At 45.3% G+C, this 22,496-nt stretch overlaps 3 protein-coding genes across 3 annotated transcripts; all 3 read right to left on the reverse strand.

Moving 5' to 3' along the window:
* Positions 1-310: 310 nt before the first annotated feature.
* On the reverse strand, positions 311-14,838 carry WFDC6 (WAP four-disulfide core domain 6). Its single transcript, XM_074003191.1, has 3 exons — positions 14,634-14,838; positions 4,074-4,205; positions 311-620 (listed from the first exon to the last, which is right to left on the reverse strand). Exons 1-3 carry the CDS (start codon positions 14,836-14,838, stop codon positions 616-618), a joined length of 342 nt encoding a protein of 113 aa, XP_073859292.1. The 3' UTR covers positions 311-615.
* Positions 7,942-13,070, reverse strand: LOC102128407 (eppin). The gene is made up of 3 exons (XM_045363030.2): positions 12,606-13,070; positions 10,985-11,116; positions 7,942-8,215 (listed from the first exon to the last, which is right to left on the reverse strand). The coding sequence occupies exons 1-3, from the start codon at positions 12,694-12,696 to the stop codon at positions 8,055-8,057; spliced, it is 384 nt and encodes a 127-aa protein (XP_045218965.1). The 5' UTR covers positions 12,697-13,070; the 3' UTR covers positions 7,942-8,054.
* Positions 14,839-15,992: 1,154 nt separating the features above from the next.
* On the reverse strand, positions 15,993-20,671 carry LOC102131614 (eppin-like). Its single transcript, XM_065521866.1, is given in 5 exon segments — positions 15,993-16,278; positions 16,816-16,983; positions 19,762-19,865; positions 19,867-19,891; positions 20,581-20,671. Coding segments are annotated over 5 exon segments (399 nt in total). The 3' UTR covers positions 15,993-16,267.
* Positions 20,672-22,496: the final 1,825 nt, after the last annotated feature.

Genomic DNA, 22,496 nt, shown 5'->3' on the forward strand with positions numbered 1-22,496 from the left:
TCCTGTGTTTCTAGGACACAAACCTGTAACAGAACTACAGACATCAAGCACGGCTGCAAGCATTCGGGTATATGTTTTATCCAATTCACCTGTAATAAAAATTAAAATATCGTATTTTGATCACCATGTTAAATAAAAGAGTTAGTTATCTTTCCACAGGAAAATTTGCAGGATTTTCATACTCTCTCCCTTTTCTGGTGTCACCAGAAGGTGCAATAGCTTCTTGTTCTCTGAAAATTACATATAGAGAGATGTGAGTATATGTCAATATCAACATATTGCAGATGTGAATTATTCAGCCTCAGAGAAATCAGACCCCACAGAGCGCTTTATTAAGGCAACTGAAGCCTTCACACGAATAAATGGGGGTTCTGAAAGTTGAAGACATAGAGTTTCATACTGAGAAGTGGTCAAGGGGAAGAGCATTGTGTTTGAAGATATGCTACACTGGAAGAAAGGGTGTAAGCAATTCCTGGAGTTCAGTTTCTGCAACAGCCAAGGTTTGGCCCGTGGAAGCCAATTTGGAGCATCAATCAGGCACACGTGGAGAGAGGCCTGGATTATGATCCAAATCCTGGAGGTTATTCAGGCTCCTCCTTATGGTATAAAGTAAGGCTAACCTGTGAGGTAGAAGATTAAAGGGTGAGATGCTTGGACCCTGACCACATTAGGAACCAAATCTTGCACCTAATGGGAAAAAGGAGGTGGGATCATTTTTATATCTTTGGGCAGGAACGGAATGAACGTGAGTTTGGGGGATCCTAGAATGATCATGGGTTCTGACTTGTCCAGTAGAGTCTCAGTTTATGCCTGTTGTCCCAGTGTAATAATTAATGTCACCTCACCTTCAGACACTTTCAAAAGTGATTTGGTTTGGCCAATAAAGTATGTGGTTGCCCTGGTTAGAAATAACCTTTAAAAGGAAGAGAAGTAACAACAAGGTTTAGTGAGAAGTAAAGGCCTATAATGATTGACTGATGAATGGTGCCCAGGGCTGGGCTGGGTTTACTGGGCTTCCATCTGACCTGGTCTGGGATACTTCAACACTTTTGTTTTCTCTCTACACCCACTACTCACCTCGTACTTGACAATATCCCTTTGACTAATCCCTCCCTTCCCACCCTCTTTCCCAAAATATCCTTCTACTTATACTTATGCATTAGAGCTGATTTTGTCATTCTCAGGCCCACCTAGGTCTTGGAATAGACCAGCCAACACCCAGACCTCCCAGTGTGGCCTTGGTGAGCACAGGAGACTGGGACCTCCGGGACTTATGGTATTTTTTGCAGGTGACCAGGCAGATAGCTTCAGTTTGGAAGTTGTTATTGTTCCCCTGGCAACGGCCATAGATGAATTCGGAGCAGATCTTAGGGTTTTTTGTTTTGTTTTGTTTTGTTTTTTTATTGTACCACCAACATGGTATGGAGGCCAGGCAGGGGCCAGCCTCCTGTGGCATACTGCATATACCTGCAGGGAGATCACAGAACAGAGCTGTTTGGGTGCCTGTCTCCCTGGAGTATGTCCATCTCTCCCTTTCTCTGACCACCGCTCTCTTTGTCTCCGCTGAGAAGCAAATTTGGCTCGGGGCTCTGCTCCCAATTCAGTGTGAATCTTGACCACTCATTTTACCTCTCTGGTCCTTGACTTCCTCATCTGTAAGATGAGAATGCAAAATCCCAACGTGCTCGCCTAACAGGGCTGTTGGAAGGAACAGCTGTGACATCACATGGCTTCTTTTTCCTTGCCTCCCCAACATCTGAACACTAAATCTGGCTGATTTTGCCTCCTAAATAGCTCTCCTTTATTTCCTTTCTGCCGCTTTCTTAATTCGAGCATCATTATCTTTTGCAAGGACTTCCATGAAAGGCCACCAGCTGATCTCCAAGACTTCTGCAATCTGCTCGACATTGGTTTCCAGAATGGCAGATCTGCTGGGCACAGGATAAAGTTCTACCAAACCCAGAGAGACTTCAGAATCCATTTTCTCCTCCTCCTCTCCAACTTTATTTCTTATGCTGCCCCAACACCCAACTTCCCACACTTATGCTCTAAAAATAGTATGTTCTTACACACCCCGTGTCTTTGCACATGCCTGACATATCCAGACCTCTCTTGCTAAGTGCACTCTTGTTCATTCTTTAAAACCCTTCCCAGACATTGACTCTTTTATGCAGTCTTTCCTGGATTCATTCTTTACTCCTTGCTTTTCTTTGTTGCCTCTCAATCTTGCACACACATTTATCATTTCCATGTACTTTCTTGTTCACATTTTCTGATTCCTCCATGAGAATGTGAGGTTTTTGAGAGGGAGTTGCATCTTATGCCATCTTGATACAGCAGTTTCTAGCAGGTAATTTGGCATAAAGAGGATGCTTCAGGAGTAGTCACAGAAAAAAGAACCCCGAAACTCAAATCTACCCTGATCTTAAGCATTTATTGAGCAATTATTTTGCCCATAGTGCTATGAGGTACAAATAGAGTTCTTTAGAACCTCATAGTCTGAAGCATGACAAAACAACAATTATAGCACTGATTAGTGTCAGGCACTATTCTTAGTAGTTGACATCTACTAACATTTAATCTTGTAAAGTAGGTCCTCTTATTGTTCTCATTATGCAGATGAGGAAACTAAGGTTTAGAGAGGCTAAATAACTTTCCTATGACCACACAGATGGTAAGGGATTTGAACATAGGTTAATCCATTGCTGTTAGGATCAAGACCAGATCTCTTACCAGCTCTCCTTCCCCCATCTAGCCCAGCTTCATCTTTCTCTCTTTTTAAAATTTGTTACTTGTTTATTTATCAAGAGAGACTATTTGTCAGCCCACATATTCATGCTTCAAGTTTCAGGAACACAAGTCAGTGGCAAACTTTAACCCAAAGAAATCATTTCAATTCCAAAATCACTTTGCACTCTGAAAGATACCAGCCTTCCCCATCTCCTGAAAATCTCTTATAGAATTACAATTTCTGTAGAAATCTGTGTATGCCTTATTTCTTGGTCCAGCAACAGCGAACTTACAGAGAGCTGCAATCCATAGGGATGCAACAAATGCTTGAACAATATGAAACCACGGATGCCTGGTTGGAAGGCCACACATTTGAGGTTTTGTCAAAGCACTGAAAACCTAGTTATTGTCTTGAAAGGTATGCCAACCTAAAGTAACAAGATTCAGAAAATATGATTAAGTAGGGCGTTTATTTGAGCCCAAAACTTGAGGATGGCCACTTGGGAGTACAGATTCAAGTTGCCCTGAATATACACTACCAGCTTCCTCTTTCTTATCTCTTGCTCACTCTCTGCTTTCCAGCCTTTCTAGGCCTGAACATGCTGTCTCCTGCCACAGAGCCTTTGTACATGCTATTACCTGTCCTGAAAGGCTATTTCTTCCCATTTTTGGTCTAAGTACTCATCTTTCAGATCTTAAATCATGGATATCTTTCCCAGAAAAACCTTTTCTGACCTTCCTGGCCACAATGAGCAAGTGGAACCCATCGTGGCTGTCAGGGGCACCAATCAATATTTGTTGAATGAATAGAATGAATGAATAGTCCTTGATGGTCTTCTTTACAGCTCAATAATATGAGCAGAGAAGAAAGAGTGTAGGTGGTCTAAGGTGGTCAGGGAAGGCATCCTGGATTTATATAGACAGAGAGGCCTGGAGAAAAAAGCCAGGAAATACAGATTATATACCTGTCTCTTATAGCTATCACATAACCTGACACAATGTTGGCATTTGATGAGACTTCGGTGACTACTTGGCATCTCAAGAATCACTGAAGAGTAGCCAAGAGACCATGTGGTCCAATATCAACACCTGTCTTATGGAAAGGGAAACTGAGATCCAGAAAGGAGAACTACATTGTTCACATCACATACCAAAATAGAGGAAGAAATGAAATAAAATCCGTGTCTCCCAAGTCCAGGGCTGACAGATTTGTGTCAAGTAGAAGATGTACCTAAACTCTAGGTCAGAGACTAACCATTAGTGAACCAGGAGACAGAGTTAGTGCAGTGCAGGTGGAGATAGGAGGTGAGGGCACTGGGAAATTTAGGAAGCATCTGAGTTACCTTGTCTGAGGTCTAAACATTTCTTTCCACAGCTGAACAGGCAACGCTTCATGTTTTCTGGGCAATCTCTGTGTTTGGTACAGTGGTCTATTTCTTCCACTTCGCATTCTACTTTGATTTTGGGACACAGCTCTAAGGCAAGGGAACATATATTCCCTCGAGGCCTTAAAGGAGCCAGTGCTCCCCCTCTCCAAGCCCAGGGCACCCCTGCAGAGTTAAAGAACCTTGTTTCCACTTCACCTGTCCCCAAAAGGTAGTGGCCCTCAGGTAGCTCAGGAATTTCCCAACACTGCCCGCATCCCCAACCCCGTAACAACTCACCATCGAATCCCTAAACCAACCCCTACCCTCTATCCACACCATCTACGAGGTTCCTGGGAGAAAGACGCACTCCTCTAAGACTATTCTGGTCACTCAATCTTGCTGTGCTTGGTTGCTCCCCCAGGAGGCGCTGTGGCTCTCGATGATTGAGATCAACATTTCTGGCATCAGATAGCTTGGCTTTTGAATTCTGGGCCACCCTTGGTGTGCCAGGCACTTCTGAGTCTTGATTTCCTCATTTGCCCATAGGGTTGCTTTGAAGACTAACGCAACACAGTTTGACAAGCCTTAGTCAAACTTCCCGGGGCAACATGACGTAACAATGAGTAATACGGATGAAGCACTGACTGTGAGCTGCCTTTTCTCCTTAATCCTCATTACATATCTATGGGTAAGCACTCTTAATATTCACATTTTATAAACAGAAGAATTGGAAGCATAAGGAGGTTATGTGAATTTGCCCAAGGTCACACAGCTACTCAGGGATGGAGCCAGGATTTGTACCTACAATGTGTGGCTCCTGAGTGCTCACTTTCAACCACTAATTTTCAGTGCTCAGTACAGTTAGCTGCTAATTGTGAGTCTTCACATTTCAGCATTCCAAGGGACTTCTGGAGACCATTCTTTACCCCAAAGGCTAGGGTCCTCAGTGGGTATGGGTGTGGGGGCTGCAATGAGAACATCTGGAAGCTAACACAGTTGGTGTTGTGGGGAGCAGCCTGTTTTTCTTATGGGAGACTTCCTTGGGCTTACTACTCTTTCTTAGTTCATTTCATGAGCTCTAGGTCCAGGCACCTCCAGCAAGAACCTTTTAGAATGTCAGCAAGGAGTCAGTTGCCACAGATTCAGATGCCTGTATTCACCAAGGGAGTCTCTTACCAAGAGACTCAAAATAGCTTCCCTCTTTCCCACCCGGAATCCCAGGCACAGGTGGAGAAAATAATTTCTCAACTGCAAAATTATTCTTTGCTCCTTCCTCCCCACCAAGTTTCCTTTCTCCATTTCAAGGACTGAGTCCCCAGTACTTACTGCCAAAGATCCCTTCAGCGTGCCCAGGTTTCTGGACATCCCCCAGAAGGAAGAATGGTACCAGGATTGGCAGAAGTCCTCAGAGTCCCATTTTAGGAAGTACTAGCCCGGTTGATGGCACCAAAACTAAGAAACGCTGCTCAGCAGCTCCTACCTCTGCGCTTTGCCTGCCCTGGTGTGCCCCAGCACTCCAAGAGACAGTCATGGAGACAAGCCAGCCAGACTCCCCCGTCAGGAACACCAGATCCCTGAGGCCATCAGTGGGACTACCTGGGGGAAGGGGGCCTTGATAGGCGGCTCCTGATCCTCAGCAATCTGAGGCTTTCTGGTCTACCAGGGAAAGAGGGCACATCTTGTCTTGCACTTTCCAGGCTCTCTTAGCAGAAGGAGAGGTTTAACTCCAGAGTCTCCCATTTCCCAGGGGGAGTTTGGAGGTTAAGAGTATGCTAGCTCTCTTCCTTCTTTCTAATTTCACACTTCTCCTGACATGTCTATTCTTATGTTTTATTTTTCTTTTTTCTTTTTTTTTTTGAGATGGAGTCTCGCTCTGTCGCAGCCCAGGCTGGAGCGCAGTGGCCAGATCTCAGCTCACTGCAAGCTCCGTTTCCCGGGTTTACGCCATGCCAGTCAGAATGGTGATTATTAAAAAGTCAAGAAACAACAGATGCTGGTAAAGCTGTGGAGAAACATGAATGCTTTTACACTGTCAGTGGAATGGAATGGAAATTAGTTCAACCATTGTGAAAGAGAGTGTGCCAATTCCTGAAAGATCTAGAACCAGAAATACCATTTGACCCAGCAATCCCATTACTGGGTATACATTCAAAGGAATATAAATCATTCTTTTATAAAGATACATGCCTGATACATTCACTGCAGCACTATTTACAATACCGAAAACATGGAATCAACCCAAATGTCCATCAATGATAGGCTGCATAAAGAAAATCTGGTACATATATACCATGGAATACTATGCAGCCATAAAAAGAAATGAGATCACGTCCTTTGCAGGGACATGGATGAAGCCGGAAGCCATTATCCTCAGCAAAGTAACGCAGGAACAAAACTAAATACCACATGTTCTCACTTGTAAGTGGGAGCTGAACAATGAGAACACATGAACATGGGGAAGGGAACAACACACACTGTGGCCTCTGGACGGGGCAGGGGGAGGGAAAGCATCAGGATAAATAGCTAATGCATGTGGGGCTTAATACCCAGGTAATGGGTTTATAGGTGCAGCAAATCACCATGGCACAGGCTTACCTATGTAACAAACCTGCAGGTCCTGCAAATGTATCCTGGAACTTAAAATAAAATAAAATATTTTTAAAAAGAAAATTTATAAGTCGGTTTTGCATGATTCTTTAAAAGGTCCCCAGTAGGATTCAGCCACAGTGGTACCCAGCTCTTAATAGACTCTTCTCTCTTCCCTTCTCTCCCCTGAATTACTCATCCCACTCCCCATCTTGTATGTCTTGGGAGATCTTTCAAACAAACTACCTGCACCCATGCCCTGTTCCCTGGGTTGCTTTCTAAAGGATCCAAACTAAGGCATTGTCCTTTGGTCCTTGACTAAAAAGGGTTTTACAATCTTTTGTAGAAACAGAAGAAGATAACAATAACCCTGGAACTCTCAACTCTCAAAGTTCTGATTGTCTTCACTCCCTTGAATGATGTCACCAGAAGCCTCAATGATCCCTTACTCTGCAAAGTTGTAATGTGCCAAAAAGATGTCAATTACTCAGCCTCAGAGGCACAGGATTACATCATGTTCTTTATTGGAAACAATTGAGAGTGACACAGGTATAAGCTGGGAGCTCTAGAAGTTGGAGATAAAGGGGACATAAAGATGAAATCAAAACGGAAGGATATTGTGCATCAAAAGAGCCAAAGATGAAGGAAAAGGAGGGAGATGCAAGGGTTCTGTTAGGCAAAGGGCTAAGATGTTGGAATGCTGCGAGTGAAACTGGAAGTCAATCTGGAGCATCAGTCAAGTACACGAACAGTCCTCAGAGCATGAGCCACACTCTGGTAGTTCTTCCAGCCCATCCTTATCCAATCAGGGAAAGCCTGCAGAGAACGCAGGACAGAAACAGGTGAGTATCTTGGGTTCAGCTTATCTTTGGAGCTTGAAGTTATGCTTATACATCTTTGCACAGAAAAACACTAAAAAGAAGTGGGTTTGCTTTGGGGAGCTCTCCATCTTCTTCAAGGAAAAACAAATAGGAGTGACTTGCTGGCAAAGAGCTATGTTGAGACATTGATGGCTTGGAAGGGTTGGTTGGTCAGCGTGTCTAGATTTAACGTCCTGTGCCTCTTCTGCAATTCATCTCTGAGACTTCACCACTTCTACACCCTTCCTCCAGCCCTCCTAACTCCCCCCATACTTGCCAGCCTTGATTACTTCTACATCCCTTCTCATCCTCAGTTCCCAGAAAGTAGCTTTGTCTACCGCTTTGCCAGGTGTATTCTCACCTCCTGATCACAGCTGGTTCTGTCAGCAGCAGGTCTGCCAAAGACGTAGCTGTCCTGGAAAGGACCAGTCAACACCCAGACCTCCCAGCATGAGACTGGAGAGGATGAAAGACCGGGGCCCCTAGGACTCACGTTTATTCTTGCAGGTGTTCAGGCAGTTGGCTTCGGATTGGAAGTTGTTATTGTTTCCCTGGCAGCCACCATAGACAAATGTGGAGCAAGTATTATTTTTCTTGTCATACCACCACCGAATAAAAAAAGCCAGGCAGGGGCCAGTTTCATTTGGCATTTCACATACATCTGCAGAAAGACTCCAGAGTTGAAAACTCAGTGTGCCCACTCCAGAAATAAACAGTTGTTATTATTCTCCCTGGCAACCACTATAGATGAAACCGGAATAGGCTCCTTTTCCCTTATCACACGGCAGGAGCACAGCTCCACTGACATATTGCACACATGTGCAAGGAGACCCCAGAGTGGGCATCTGCATCCCTGGAGATAGAGTTATTGCAGGTGACATTAGCTAAAATGAGGTCAGACCAAAATAGGGTGGGCCCCTATACCAACATGACTGGTGTCCTTATAAAAACAGGTTAATTTGGACAGAGGCAAACACACTGGGAGAACACCGTATGAATGTGAAGGCTGAGATTGGGGTGCTGTGTCTACAAGCCAAAGAACACCAAAGATTGCCAGCAAACCACCAGAAGCTAGAGGAGAGGAATGGAACATGCTTCTTCCCCATAACCCTAATAAGGAACCAACCGTGCTGACACCATGTTCTCGGACTTCTAGCCTGAGGAACCTGAGACAATACATTTCTGTTATTTAAGATTCCCAGTCAGTGGTACTTTGTTATAGCAATTCTACCAAACAAATGCAAGTCCCTACTAAATTATGCTTACACAGTTCCATTTGGGTAAATCTCCACTGCTAAACAATTAGGTCCTGTTGATTTTTACCTCCTAATAGCTCACCTCCCTGCTAGTTTCTCTAATATAAGCCTCAGGGACTGTCTCATGCCTGAACTGTTGAGATAACCTCAGATTGATCCCCTGCCTCCAGTCCTGGCCCCTCCAATCAATCATTCATGCTTCCCACCACAGGGAAGGATCTGATGGATCTGAGAACCAGGCTTATCATGTCATTCCACAGATAAGACCTACCTTCACTTCATAACAATATCCTCCCATGACCCACAGGGCCCTTCACTATCTGGCTCCTACTGTGACGCTGGCCTCCTCCCCGACACAGAACCCCTTCCAGCCGCATGCTCCAGCAATATTCAACACCCCGTGCCACCACCATACCTCCATCCCTTTGCACTGTTCACAGTGACACTCCTCTTCTTCCTTCAAAACCTTTCTCACACATCAACTGTTGTGATGTCTCCCTTGACTCCATTCTACAGTCCTCACTGCCACACCTTGCTTCAGAATCTGTGCACTCATTTTTCATTTGTTTATATCTTCGGTGTCATCCCTGAGGCTGTGAGTTTCTGGCGAGCAGGGAGTGAGTTTCTAGTGTGTCTGCTTCCATCTTGGCATCCCAGTTCCTAACAGGTAGCTTGGCACAGTACAGAACCTTATAGAATGTTGAGGGTAAAAGAAAATGTATCCTGATCTAAACTGAATAAATTATTCATTGAGCACCTATTATGTGCCTAATGCTTCAAGGAACAGAGAAAAGGCATGACCTCTGCTATTTAGGAGCCCTTAGCCAAGAATTACAAATAAGCGAATAGGTATCAGGTGGATACTATGTGCCAGGCATTGCTCTAAGCACATCATGCAGATCAATTGGATCCTCAAAATAACCTTCTACACTGATCCTTTTGTTATCTCAGAAAACTGAGGCACAGTGAGGGAAAGTTGTTAATTTATCCAAGACAAAAAGACTGGTAAAAACTGGAGGTAGGAGTTGAACTCAGGATGTCTGAATTCAGAATCCTTACCTGCTAGCATATGAGTGACTTAGCCCCCTAACCTGCCCACTCTACTTCTCTGCCAAGTCCTGTTTACTTTACCTCCTACATACCTTTCGAGCACGTCCTACTCTTCTTCATCCCCTCAGCTACCTCTAGTTCCAGTCACCATTTCTATCACCTTGAAGTCCTTTAAGATACTCTGTTCCTCCTATTTTAAACTCTATAGATGTAGTATGAAACTGGTCGTGTGATGCCTGCCTCGGTGGATTGCCATGGCCCTTCGATCCAGGCCATACTCTTTAATCTGGCCACCATACTTGAATCGTTTGATCTCTGCCCACCCAGAATCTGTTTTCCTTGTCCCATGCTCGTGCTCACTCTGCATTCTGGCCTCCCCAGGCCCCACCATTGAGCCTTTGTGCATGCTACTCCCTGTGCCTGGAAAACCCTTCCACCCACTTTTTGCCTAAAACATTACCCATCTTTCTCAACTCAACTCCAGATTTGCTTTCTCAGAGAAGGCAATCCCAACCTCCCTGACCACACTGAGCAGATCAAATCCTATTGTGGGTCTCCGAGGCACTCAATAAATATTTGTTGAATGAATAAGAAAAGATCTTCGATAGTCAGTCTTTTTGCATCCCAGGGAGATGGGCATGAAATTAAGATGCAGCAGAAAGGAAAAGCCGTCTGTTGTGCAGCAGTCAGGAGAGGTGTTTTGGTGCAAAGCTGGATTTGTGTAGGCAGAGAGGTGGTCACTCCATAGCAAAAAAGTTAGGAAATATAAATTGCTTCATTTGTCACTTGCAGCAACAATGTTGTATATGTTAGGGCAACAATGGCCACCAGGGGCTCAAAAAATTATAAGAGTGACAGGTATCCAAATAGCCAAAAGAATCTGATTCAATGCCACTCCTTCACCAGTCATTTGTTTTGGGAAACTGAGTCTCAGGCATCACCTGATAGGAAAAGGTCATTACTAATGGCACACACCATATTTAGCACAGTAATGAATCTAAATTGCAGGTCTCCCAAGTCCAGCAGTTTTGCCAGAGACCAGCCCTCAGTGATCAGGGCACAAAGCCAGTCCAGGACGGCAGAAGGTGAGGACAGGGGGAGGAGGGGTTGGTTATTCTGCGGCTCTGAATGTTACCTTGTTTGAGATCTAAACATTTTTTTCCGCAGCTGAAGACACAGCACTTCTTGTTGTCTGGGCATTGTCTGTGCCTTGTACACACATCCCTTTCTCTGAATTCACATTCTTCTCTGATTGTGGGACATCTCCCTAGGGAAGGAGCAGTTTTACACCCATGTGCCTTAGAGAGCGTAGTGTCTCCCCGCTTTGCCAGACACAAGGCAATTCTAGAGAGTCAGGGAAGTTTGCTTCCACTTTCCTTGCCCCCAGGAGTTCTTTTCCTCAGGGTGGCCTCACTCACTTCCCTACTGCATACACCCTCCTTTCCCCCTGACCACTCCTCCCTCTCTTCCCACCCGCCCCCCCGCCCCAGCTCCATCCCATCTAAGGCAGAATTTCTCAACCACCAGTAATATTTGGGCTGGATAATTCTTTTTTGGGGAGGCTGAACTGGGGATTGTAGGATGTTCAGCAGTATCCCAGGCCTCTTCCCATCAGACACCAGTAGCACCCCCTGATTGTAACAATAGAAAATGTCTCCAGGCACTACAAAGTTCCCCTGGAAGGCAAAATCTCCCAATTGCGGGCCACTGAATTAAGCTGATCTGGTCTTTTTCGCTTTGTTGAGGAATCGGTGTTTGGAAGTTCCTCTAGGTGGTGGTATTAAACAGCAATTAGTATCACTTACCCCGGAGCCAGTTAAGATTTTGAATTCTGACTCTTGGTCTGAATTCTGACCCTCTCTGAACCTTGGTTTCATCATCTGTAAAATCATTTTGACCTTACGGAGTTGTGAGAAAAAAATGAGACAAAGTATATAAAGCCCTCATCCGAGTAACAGATGCGCAGTCATATTATCTAACATTTGCTAAGTATTTACCATAAGCCGAGCACTCTTCTAAGCATTTTAAGTGTATGATCTCATTTAATCTTTATAATCGCTCTATGAAGGAAGTTCTATTAATATCCCCATGTTGCAGATGTGGAAACTGAGGCCCACGAAATTTAACGAGCTTGCCCAAGATTACAGGACTACCAAGATTTGAACCCACTAAGTCTGATTCCAGATCCCTCTGAAGTTTTAAAATCCCTTTTCAGAAATCCTTTCTTCCTGAATATTCAGCAAATGATAACAATGATCATTGTTACATTATAGTCATGGAATATTAGTGTCTGAAGTTTAAAGGAACTTCTGCATGCTGTCCTTTATCTCAAAGTAGGGAGCCCCTAGGGATACAGGGACACTTTATGGGACTACATTTGAAAGAACCAGGAGTGGATACAGATGATGCCTCAAGGAAGGGGCCTGTTTTGCTCACGGGGTAAGGAGAAGGTCCCTTGGTTTCCCGGATTCCTGTAGCGACTCCCCTGAAAGCTAGATCCTATGACTCTCCTCCACCTCCTTGATAAAGGCCCTCCACTTCAAAGGGGGTGAAAGTGGGGATTGCCTAAGTCGGGGTTACTGCATTCCCAGAAGAGATATTCCACAGGAGGGATCTTACAAAGATCTCTCTCCTCTCCCAACCCGAGACCTGGGCTAAGATGGTGGAAAGCAACCCAGATCTGCAGAGTTGTTCCCTGTTCCTTCCTCCCAGCAGACTCCCCTCTCTCTAGGGTAAGGGCTGAGGCCAATACTTACTGGGAAATAACCAATCAGTCAGACCAGGTCCCTGGACATTCGCTAAGAGGATGAATAGCACCAGGAGGCTCAAAAGTCCCGAAGATCCCATGCTGAAGAGAGGCCAGCCTTTCTGGTGGTTCCAGAATTTGGAATGCTCAGCTGCTGCACCTTGGATATAAGAACTGGAGACAAGCCGGCCACCCCCTTTCTTCTGGGAACACTAAGTTCCCAAGGTCACAAATGGGACTAACTGACACCCACAGCTCACAGCTTGGGAGGAAGGGTCTCTTATTGAATGGATCTTGATCCTTACACCCCTAGGCTGCACTGGGCTAGGGCTCTAGTCAACCCCAGGGAGTGGGCAAAGCTTGTCTCCCACTTTCCAGGCTGCCTTCCGGTGAATGCCATCATCTTGGGTCTTCATCTTGTTAACTTGGAGAGCGGTGGAGTGTCCTCATCATTCATTTTCCATCGTACGTGTGCACTTACGAGCGCACTCCTTCTGCTTGTCTCTGACAATGTGTCCCTGTCAGTCCCTTGGTATCTCATTGTTTATCTGTGCCTCTCTGTGCCTAAGTCTGTTTCTCTTTCCCCATGGTCTCTGTGTTCCTTTCTCCCTCTCCCACAGTTTCTTCCCATCCTTCTGTCTTTTATTTTATCTTTGGTTCACTCATATTCTTTGACTAAAGCCAAAGATTTAAGATTTGCCACAGAGCAGGGTGTAGGGGAGGAATCACGTTGATAGCTGAGTCTTCAGAGACTGTTTCTCAAAGTTTTGTTGCTCTAAGAGCAAGAGAGGATATCAGAGCTTAGAGGGAGCCTTTATCATCAATGCAAGCTCCTTCATAGCTGAGGAACTATGTCATGAAGGGATTTGCCTGAGAGACTACAGTGGAATAAAGTTCAGTAACACAGCAGACTTTGGGGATTCTAACTGGGCTGTGGAGAGGAGCTATGGGAAAGAGGTGCTGGGGAACTTGGACAGCTTTCCATTCCTACAGCCACGGAATCTTCACTGGCAATTCAGCCAGTCCTGGGAAGGAGAGAGACACTCTTTCCAGAGTAAATGTTATCCCTAGGGCTCCCGTTTTCTTCTCAAACTAGGTGTTACCCTTTTGGGCCAAGTTTGTTCTCCAAATATTCCTACATGACAGACAGAGGCCGGAGAAAGGCAACCTTATCATCAGAGAGTGACTATGAGGTCACTAAATTTAGTTTCAGAGACAGAGCCCCCATAAGAATCCCATGCCACCAACTTGACAATCTCACCTAAAGAGACTACTGAATCGAATTTTTCTTTGCTTTTCTCTTCTCTTTTTTCGTCTTTTTCTTCTTTTTCTTTTCTTTTCCTTTCCTTTTCTTTTTTCTTGTATTTTCTTCTTTTCTTTTTTTTTAAACAGATCTATAGGTAAGTACTCTTAATATTCACATTTTATAAACAGAAGAATTGGAAGCACAAGGAGGTTATGTGAATTTGCCCAAGGTCACACAGCTACTCAGGGATGGAGCCAGGATTTGAACCTACAATGTGTGGCTCCTGAGTGCTCACTTTCAACCACTAATTTTCAGTGCTCAGTACAGTTAGCTGCTAATTGTGAGTCTTCACATTTCAGCATTCCAAGAGACTTCTGGAGTCCATTCTTTACCCCAAGGGCTAGGATCCTCTGTAGGTGTGGGTGTGGGGGCGGCAATGAGAACATTTGGAAGCTGACACAGGTAGTGCTGTGGGGAGCAGGCTGTTTTTCTTATGGGAGACTTCCTTGGGCTTACTACTCTTTCTCAGTTCATTTCATGAGCTCTAGGTCCAGGCACCTCCAGGAAGAACTTTTTGAAATGGCAACAAGGAGTCAGTTGCCACAGATTCGGATGCCTATATTCACCAAGGGAGTCTCTTACCAAGAGACTCCAAATAGCTCCCGTCTTTCCCACCCGGAATTCCAGGCACAGGTGGAGAAAATAATTGCTCAACTGCAAAATTGTTGTTTGTTCCTTCCTCCCCACCGAATTTCCTTCCTCCGTTGCAAGGACTGAGTCCCCAGTACTTACTGCCAAAGATCCCTTCAGCATGCCCAGGTTCCTGGATGTCCCCCAACAGGATGAATGGTACCAGGATTGGCAGAAGTCCTGAGAGTCCCATTTTAGGAAGTACTAGCCCGGTTGATGGCACCAAAACTAAGAACTGCTGCTCAGCAGCTCCTACCTCTGCGCTTTGCCGGCCCCGATGTGGCCCAGCACTCCAAGAGACAGTCATGGAGACAAGCCAGCCAGACTCCCCCGTCAGGAACACCAGATCCCTGAGGCCATCAGTGGGACTACCTGGTACCTACCCTGGGGGAAGGGGGCCTTAATCGGCGGCTCCCAGTGTGCCAATTCCTGAAAGATCTAGAACCAGAAATACCATTTGACCCAGCAATCCCATTACTGGGTATACATTCAAAGGAATATAAATCATTCTTTTATAAAGATACATACATGAGTTTGTTCACTGCAGCAGTATTTACAATAGCGAAAACATGGAATCAACCCAAATGTGCATCACCAATAGGCTGCATAAACAAAATGTGGTACATATATACCATGGAATACTATGCAGCCATAAAAAAAAGTGAGATCACGTCCTTTGCAGGGACATGGATGAAGCGGGAAGCCATTATCCTCAGCAAAGTAACGCAGGAACAAAACTAAATACCGCACGTTCTCCCTTGTAAGTGAGTGCTGAACAGTGAGAACACATGGACATCGGGAGGGGAACAACACATACTGTGGCCTGTGGAGGGGGCAGAGGGAGGGAAAGCATCAGGATAAATAGCTAATGCATGCGGGGTTAATACCCAGGTGATGGGTTGATAGGTGCAGCAAACCACCATGGCACAGGCTTACCTATGTAACAAACCTGCAGGTCCTGCACATGTATCCCAGAATTAAAATAAAATAAAATATTTTTAAAAAGAAAATTTGTAAGCCTGTTGTACGCGATTCTTAAAAAGGTCACCAGTAGGATTCAGCCACAGTGGTACCAAGCTCCTAATAGATTCTTCTCTCTTCCCTTCTCTTCTCTGAATTACTCATCCCACTCCCCATCTTGTATGTCTTGGGCGATCTTTCAAACAAACTACATGCACCCATGCCCTTTTCCCAGGGTTAGTTTGTAGAGGATCCAAACTAAGGCATTGTCCTTGGGTCCTTGCCTAAAAAGGGTTTTACAATCTTTTGTGGAAACAGAAGAAGATAACAATAACAATATTCCTGGAGCTCTCAACTCTCAAAGTTCTGATTGTCTTCACTCCCTTGAATGATGTCACCAGAAGCCTCAATGATCCCTTACTCTGCAAAGTGTAATGTGCCAAAAAGATGTCAATTACTCAGCCTCAGAGGCACAGGATTACATCATGTTCTTTATTGGAAACAATTGAGAGTGACACAGATATAAGCTGGGAGCTCTAGAAGTTGGAGATAAAGGGGACATAAAGATGAAATCAAAACGGAAGGATATTGTGCATCAAAAGAGCCAAAGATGGAGGAAAAGGAGGGAGATGCAAGGGTTCTGTTTGGCGAAGGGCTAAGATCTTGGGATGCTGCGAGTGAAACTGGAAGTCAATCTGGAGCATCAGTCAAGTACACGAACAGTCCTCAGAGCATGAGCCACACTCTGGTAGTTCTTCCAGCCCATCCTTATCCAATCAGGGAAAGCCTGCAGAGAACGCAGGACAGAAACAGGTGAGTATCTTGGGTTCAGCTTATCTTTGGAGCTTGAAGTTATGCTTATACATCTTTGCACAGAAAAACACTAAAAAGAAGTGGGTTTGCTTTGGGGAGCTCTCCATCTCCTTCAAGGAAAAACAAATAGGAGTGACTTGCTGGCAAAGAGCTATGTTGAGACATTGATGGCTTGGAAGGGTTGGTTGGTCAGCGTGTCTAGGTTTAACGTCCTGTGCCTCTTCTGCAATTCATCTCTGAGACTTCACCACTTCTACACCCTTCCTCCAGCCCTCCTAACTCCCCCCATACTTGCCAGCCTTGATTACTTCTACATCCCTTCTCATCCTCAGTTGCCAGAAAGTAGCTTTGTCTACCGCTTTGCCAGGTACATTTTTACCTCGTGATCGGAGCTGGTTCTGTCAGCAGCAGGTCTGCCAAAGACGTAGCTGTCCTGGAAAGGACCAGTCAACACCCAGACCTCCCAGCATGAGACTGGAGAGGATGAAAGACCGGGGCCCCTAGGACTCACGTTTATTCTTGCAGGTGTTCAGGCAGTTGGCTTCGGATTGGAAGTTGTTATTGTTTCCCTGGCAGCCACCATAGACAAATGTGGAGCAAGTATTATTTTTCTTGTCATACCACCACCGAATAAAAAAAGCCAGGCAGGGGCCAGTTTCATTTGGCATTTCACATACATCTGCAGAAAGACTCCAGAGTTGAAAACTCAGTGTGCCCACTCCAGAAATAAACAGTTGTTATTATTCTCCCTGGCAACCACTATAGATGGAACCGGAATTGGCTCCTTTTCCCTTATCACACGGCAGGAGCACAGCTCCACTGACATATTGCACACATGTGCAAGGAGACCCCAGAGTGGGCATCTGCATCCCTGGAGATAAGGTTATTGCAGGTGACATTAGCTAAAATAAGGTCAGACAAAAATAGGGTGGGCCCCTATACCAACGTGACTGGTGTCCTTATAAAAACAGGTTAATTTGGACAGATGCAAACACACTGGGAGAACACCGTATGAATGTGAAAGCAGAGATTGGGGTGCTGTGTCTACAAGCCAAAGAACACCAAAGATTTTCAGCAAACCACCAGAAGCTAGGGGAGAGGAATGGAACATGCTTCTTCCCCATAACCCTGACAAGGAACCAACCGTGCTGACACCATGACTTTGGATCTAGCCTGAGGAACCTGAGACAATACATTTCTGTTATTTAAGATTCCCAGTCAGTGGTACTTTGTTATAGCAATTCTACCAAACAAACGCAGGTCCCTGCTAAATTATGCTTACACAGTTCCATTTGGGTTAATCTCCACTGCTAAACAATGAGGTCCTGTTGATTTTTACTTCCTATAGCTCACCTCTCTGCCAGTCTCTCTAATATAAGCCTCAGGGACTGTCTCATGCCTGGACTGTTGAGATAACCTCAGATTGATCCCCTGCCTCCAGTCCTGGCCCCTCCAATCAATCATTCATGCTTCCCACCACAGGGAAGGATCTGATGGATCTGAGAACCAGGCTTATCATGTCATTCCACAGATAAGACCTACCTTCACTTCATGACAATATCCTCCCATGACCCACAGGGCCCTTCATTGTCTGGCTCCTACTGTGACGCTGGCCTCCTCCCCTGACACAGAACCCCTTCCAGCCACATGCTCCAGCAATACTGAACACCCCGTGCCACCCCCATACCTCCATCCCTTTGCACTGCTCACAGTGACATTCCTCTTCTTCCTTCAAAACCTTTCTCACACATCAACTGTTGTGATGTCTCCCTTGACTCCATTCTGCAGTCCTCACTGCCACACCTTGCTTCAGAATCTGTGCACTCATTTTTCATTTGTTTATATCTTCAGTGTCATCCCTGAGGCTGTGAGTTTCTGGCGAGCAGGGAGTGAGTTTCTAGTGTGTCTGCTTCCATCTTGGCATCCCAGTTCCTAATAGGTAGCTTGGCACAGTACAGAACCTTATAGAATGTTGAGGGTAAAAGAAAATGTATCCTGTTCTAAACTGAATAAATTATTCATTGAGCACCTGTTATGTGCCTAATGCTTCACGGAACAGAGAAAAGGCATGACCTCTGCTATTTAGGAGCCCTTAGCCAAGAATTACAAATAAGCAAATAGGTATCAGGTGGCTACTATGTGCCAGGCATTGCTCTAAGCACATCATGCAGGTCAATTGGATCCTCAAAATAACCTTCTACACTGATCCTTTTATTATCTCAGAAAACTGAGGCACAGTGAGGGAAAGTTGTTAATTTATCCAAGACAAAAAGACTGGTAAAAACTGGAGGTAGGAGTTGAACTGAGGAGGTCTGAATTCAGAATCCTTACCTGCTAGCATATGAGTGACTTAGCCCCCTAACCTGCCCACTCTACTTCTCTGTCAAGTCCTGTTTACTTTACCTCCTACATACCTTTCGAGCACGTCCTACTCTTCTTCATCCCCTCAGCTACCTCTAGTTCCAGTCACCATTTCTATCACCTTGAAGTCCTTTAAGATACTCTGTTCCTCCTATTTTAAACTCTATAGATGTAGTATGAACCTGTCATGTGATGCCCTGCCTCAGTGGATTGCCATGGCCCTTCGATCCAGGCCATACTCTTTAATCTGGTCCACCATACTTGAATCGTTTGATCTCTGCCCACCCAGAATCTGTTTTCCTTGTCCCATGCTCGTGCTCACTCTGCATTCTGGCCTCCCCAGGCCCCACCATTGAGCCTTTGTGCATGCTACTCCCTGTGCCTGGAAAACCCTTCCACCCACTTTTTGCCTAAAACATTACCCATCTTTCTCAACTCAACTCCAGATTTGCTTTCTCAGAGAAGGCAATCCCAACCTCCCTGACCACACTGAGCAGATCAAATCCTATTGTGGGTCTCAGAGGCACTCAATAAATATTTGTTGAATGAATAAAAAAAATCTTCGATAGTCAGTCTTTTTGCATCCCAGGGAGATGGGCATGAAATTAAGATGCAGCAGAAAGGAAAAGCCGTCTGTTGTGCAGCAGTCAGGAGAGGTGTTTTGGTGCAAAGCTGGATTTGTGTAGGCAGAGAGGTGGTCACTCCATAGCAAAAAAGTTAGGAAATACAAATTGCTTCATTTATCACTTGCAGCAACGATGTTGTATATGTTAGGGCAACAATGGCCACCTGGGGCTCAAAAAATTATAAGAGTGACAGGTATCCAAATAGCCAAAAGAATCTGATTCAATGCCACTCCTTCACCAGTCATTTGTTTTGGGAAACTGAGTCTCAGGCATCACCTGATAGGAAAAGGTCATTACTAATGGCACACACCATATTTGGCACAGTAATGAATCTAAATTGCAGGTCTCCGAAGTCCAGTAGTTTTGCCAGAGACCAGCCCTCAGCGATCAGGGCACAAAGCCAGTCCAGGACGGCAGAAGGTGAGGACAGGGGGAGGAGGGGTTGGTTATTCTGCGGCTCTGAATGTTACCTTGTTTGAGATCTAAACATTTTTTTCCGCAGCTGAAGACACAGCACTTCTTTTTGTCCAGGCATTGTCTGTGCCTTGTACACACATCCCATTCTCTGAATTCATTCTTCTCTGATTGTGGGACATCTCCCTAGGGAAGGAGCAGTTTCACACCCATGTGCTTTAGAAACTGAGGCCCACAAAATGTAAGTAACTTGCCCAAGATTACAGGGCTACCAAGATTTGAACCCACTAAGTCTGATTCCAGATCCCTCTGTAGTTTTAACATCCCTTTTCAGAAATCCTTACTTCCTGAGTGTTCAGCAAATGATAATAATGATCATTGTTACATTATAGTCATGGAATATTAGTGTCTGAAGTTTAAAGGCACTTCTGGATGCTGTCCTTTATCTCAAAGCAGTGAGCCCCTAGAGATACAGGGACACTTTATGGGACCACATTTGAAAGAACCAGGATTGAATAGAGATGATGCCTCAAGGAAGGGGCCTGTTTTGCTCGCGGGGTAAGGAGAAGTTCCCTTGGTTTCCCGGATTCCTGTAGCAACTCCCCTGAAAGCTAGATCCTATGACTCTCCTCCACCTCCTTGATAAAGGCCCTCCACTTCAAAGGGGCTGAAAGTGGGGATTGCCTAAGTCGGGGTTACTGCATTCCCAGAAGGGATCTTCCACAGGAGGGATCTTACAAAGATCTCTCTCCTCTCCCAACCCGAGACCTGGGCTAAGATGGTGGAAAGCAACCCAGATCTGAAGAGTTGTTCCCTGTTCCTTCCTCCCAGCAGACTCCCCTCTCTCTAGGGTAAGGGCTGAGGCCAATACTTACTGGGAAATAACCAATCAGTCAGACCAGGTCCCTGGACATTCGCTAAGAGGATGAATAGCACCAGGAGGCTCAAAAGTCCCGAAGATCCCATGCTGAAGAGAGGCCAGCCTTTCTGGTGGTTCCAGAATTTGGAATACTCAGCTGCTGCACCTTGGATATAAGAACTGGAGACAAGCCGGCCACCCCCTTTCTTCTGGGAACACTAAGTTCCCAAGGTCACAAATGGGACTAACTGGCACCCACAGCTCACAGCTTGGGAGGAAGGGTCTCTCATCGAATGGATCTTGATCCTTGCACCCCTAGGCTGCACTGGGCTGAGGGCTCTAGTCAACCCCAGGGAGTGGACAAAGCTTGTCTCCCACTTTCCAGGCTGCCTTCAGAGTGAATGCCGCCATCTTGGGTCTTCATCTTGTTAACTTGGAGAGTGGTGGAGTGTCCTCATTCTTCATTCATTTTCCATCGTACGTGCGCACTTATGGGCGCACCCCTTCTGCTTGTCTCTGACAATGTGTCCCTGTCGGTCTATTGGTATCTCATTGTTTATCTGTGCCTCTCTGTGCCTAAGTCTGTTTCTCTTTCCCCATGGTCTCTGTGTTCCTTTCTCCCTCTTCCACAGTTTCCTCCCATCCTTCTGTCTTTGGTTTTATCTTTGGTTCACTCATATTCATTGACTAAGGCCAAAGAATAAAGATTTGCCACAGAGCAGGGTGTAGGGGAGGAATCAGGCTGATAGCAGAGTCTTCAGAAACTGTTTCTCAAAGTTTCGTGGCTCTGAGAGCAAGAGAGAATATCAGATCTTAGAGGGAGCCTTTATCATCAATGCAAGCTCCTTCATAGCTGAGGAACTATGTCATGAAGGGATTTGCCTGAGAGACTACAGTGGAATAAAGTTCAGTAACACAGCAGACTTTGGGGATTCTAACTGGGCTAGGAGAGGAGCTGTGGGAAAGAGGTGCTGGGGTACTTGGACAGCTTTCCATTCCTACAGCCATGGAATCTTCACCGGCCACTCAGCCAGTCCTGGGAAGGAGAGAGACACTCTTTCCAGAGTAAGTGTTACCCCTAGGGCTCCCGTTTTCTTCTCAAACTAGGTGTTACCCTTTTGGGGCAAGTTTGTTCTCCAAATATTCCTACATGACAGACACAGGCCAGAGAAAGACAACCTTATCATCAGAGAGTGACTATATGGTCACAAAATTTAGTATCAGAGACAGAGCCCCCATAACAGTCCCATGCCACCAACTTGACAATCTCACTTAAAGAGACTACCAAATTTGAATTGTTCTTTGTTTTGCTCTTCTCTTCTCTTGTCTTCTCTTGTCTTCTCTTCTCTTCTCCTTTCCTTTCTTTTCTTTTCTTTTCTTTTCTTTTCTTTTATTTTTTAAAGACAGTTTTGTTGTGTCATCCAGGCTGGAGTGCAGTGGCACAATCTCAGCTGACTGCAACCTCTACCTCACCAGTTCAGGCAATTTGTGCCTCAGCCTCCTGAGTAGCTGGGATTACAGGCATGCACCACCATGCACTGCTAATTTTTGTATTTTTTAGTAGAGATGAGGTATCGCCCTTGGCCAGGCTGGTCTCCACTTCCTGGCCTCAAGCAATTTGCCCGCTAAGCCTCCCAAAGAGTTGGGATTACAAGCATGAGCCACCAGGCCTGGCTAGAATTTCTAATGAACAAGCAAGATGTCCTAAGCAGTGCTGTTTCACTCATTTCATTTCCCATATTCTAACAAACTCAGCCCAGGAGAGAGTGAAAACTGGAATATCTAAGTGGAAGTGCTCTGAGGGACCATCAAGCCCTATTTCTCATTTTATAGATGGGAATCATAAGGCCCACAGAAGTGAGGATACTGACTAAATGTCACCCAGCAAGTGAGTGTGAGAAATAAGATTAAGAGGGAACTGAGCATGAAAGT

The sequence above is a fragment of the Macaca fascicularis genome, chromosome 10, assembly GCF_037993035.2.
Source record: "Macaca fascicularis isolate 582-1 chromosome 10, T2T-MFA8v1.1".
Classification (NCBI taxonomy): Eukaryota; Metazoa; Chordata; class Mammalia; order Primates; family Cercopithecidae; genus Macaca; species Macaca fascicularis.

Excerpts from the sequence above, each read along its gene's own strand:
- LOC102128407 (XM_045363030.2), bottom strand. The coding sequence starts at position 12,696 with ATGGGATCTTCGGGACTTTTGAGCCTCCTGGTGCTATTCATCCTCTTA. Across the intron at positions 11,117-12,605 it reads GACTGATTGGTTATTTCCCA|GGAGATGTCCCACAATCAGA; the intron begins GTAAGTATTGGC and ends CTCCTTCCCTAG. Across the intron at positions 8,216-10,984 it reads ATGTTTAGATCTCAAACAAG|TCTTTCTGCAGATGTATGTG; the intron begins GTAACATTCAGA and ends TCAACTCTGGAG.
- WFDC6 (XM_074003191.1), bottom strand. The coding sequence starts at position 14,838 with ATGACTGTCTCTTGGAGTGCTGGGCCACATCGGGGCCGGCAAAGCGCA. Across the intron at positions 4,206-14,633 it reads TGCTGAAGGGATCTTTGGCA|AGCTGTGTCCCAAAATCAAA; the intron begins GTAAGTACTGGG and ends CCCTTGCCTTAG.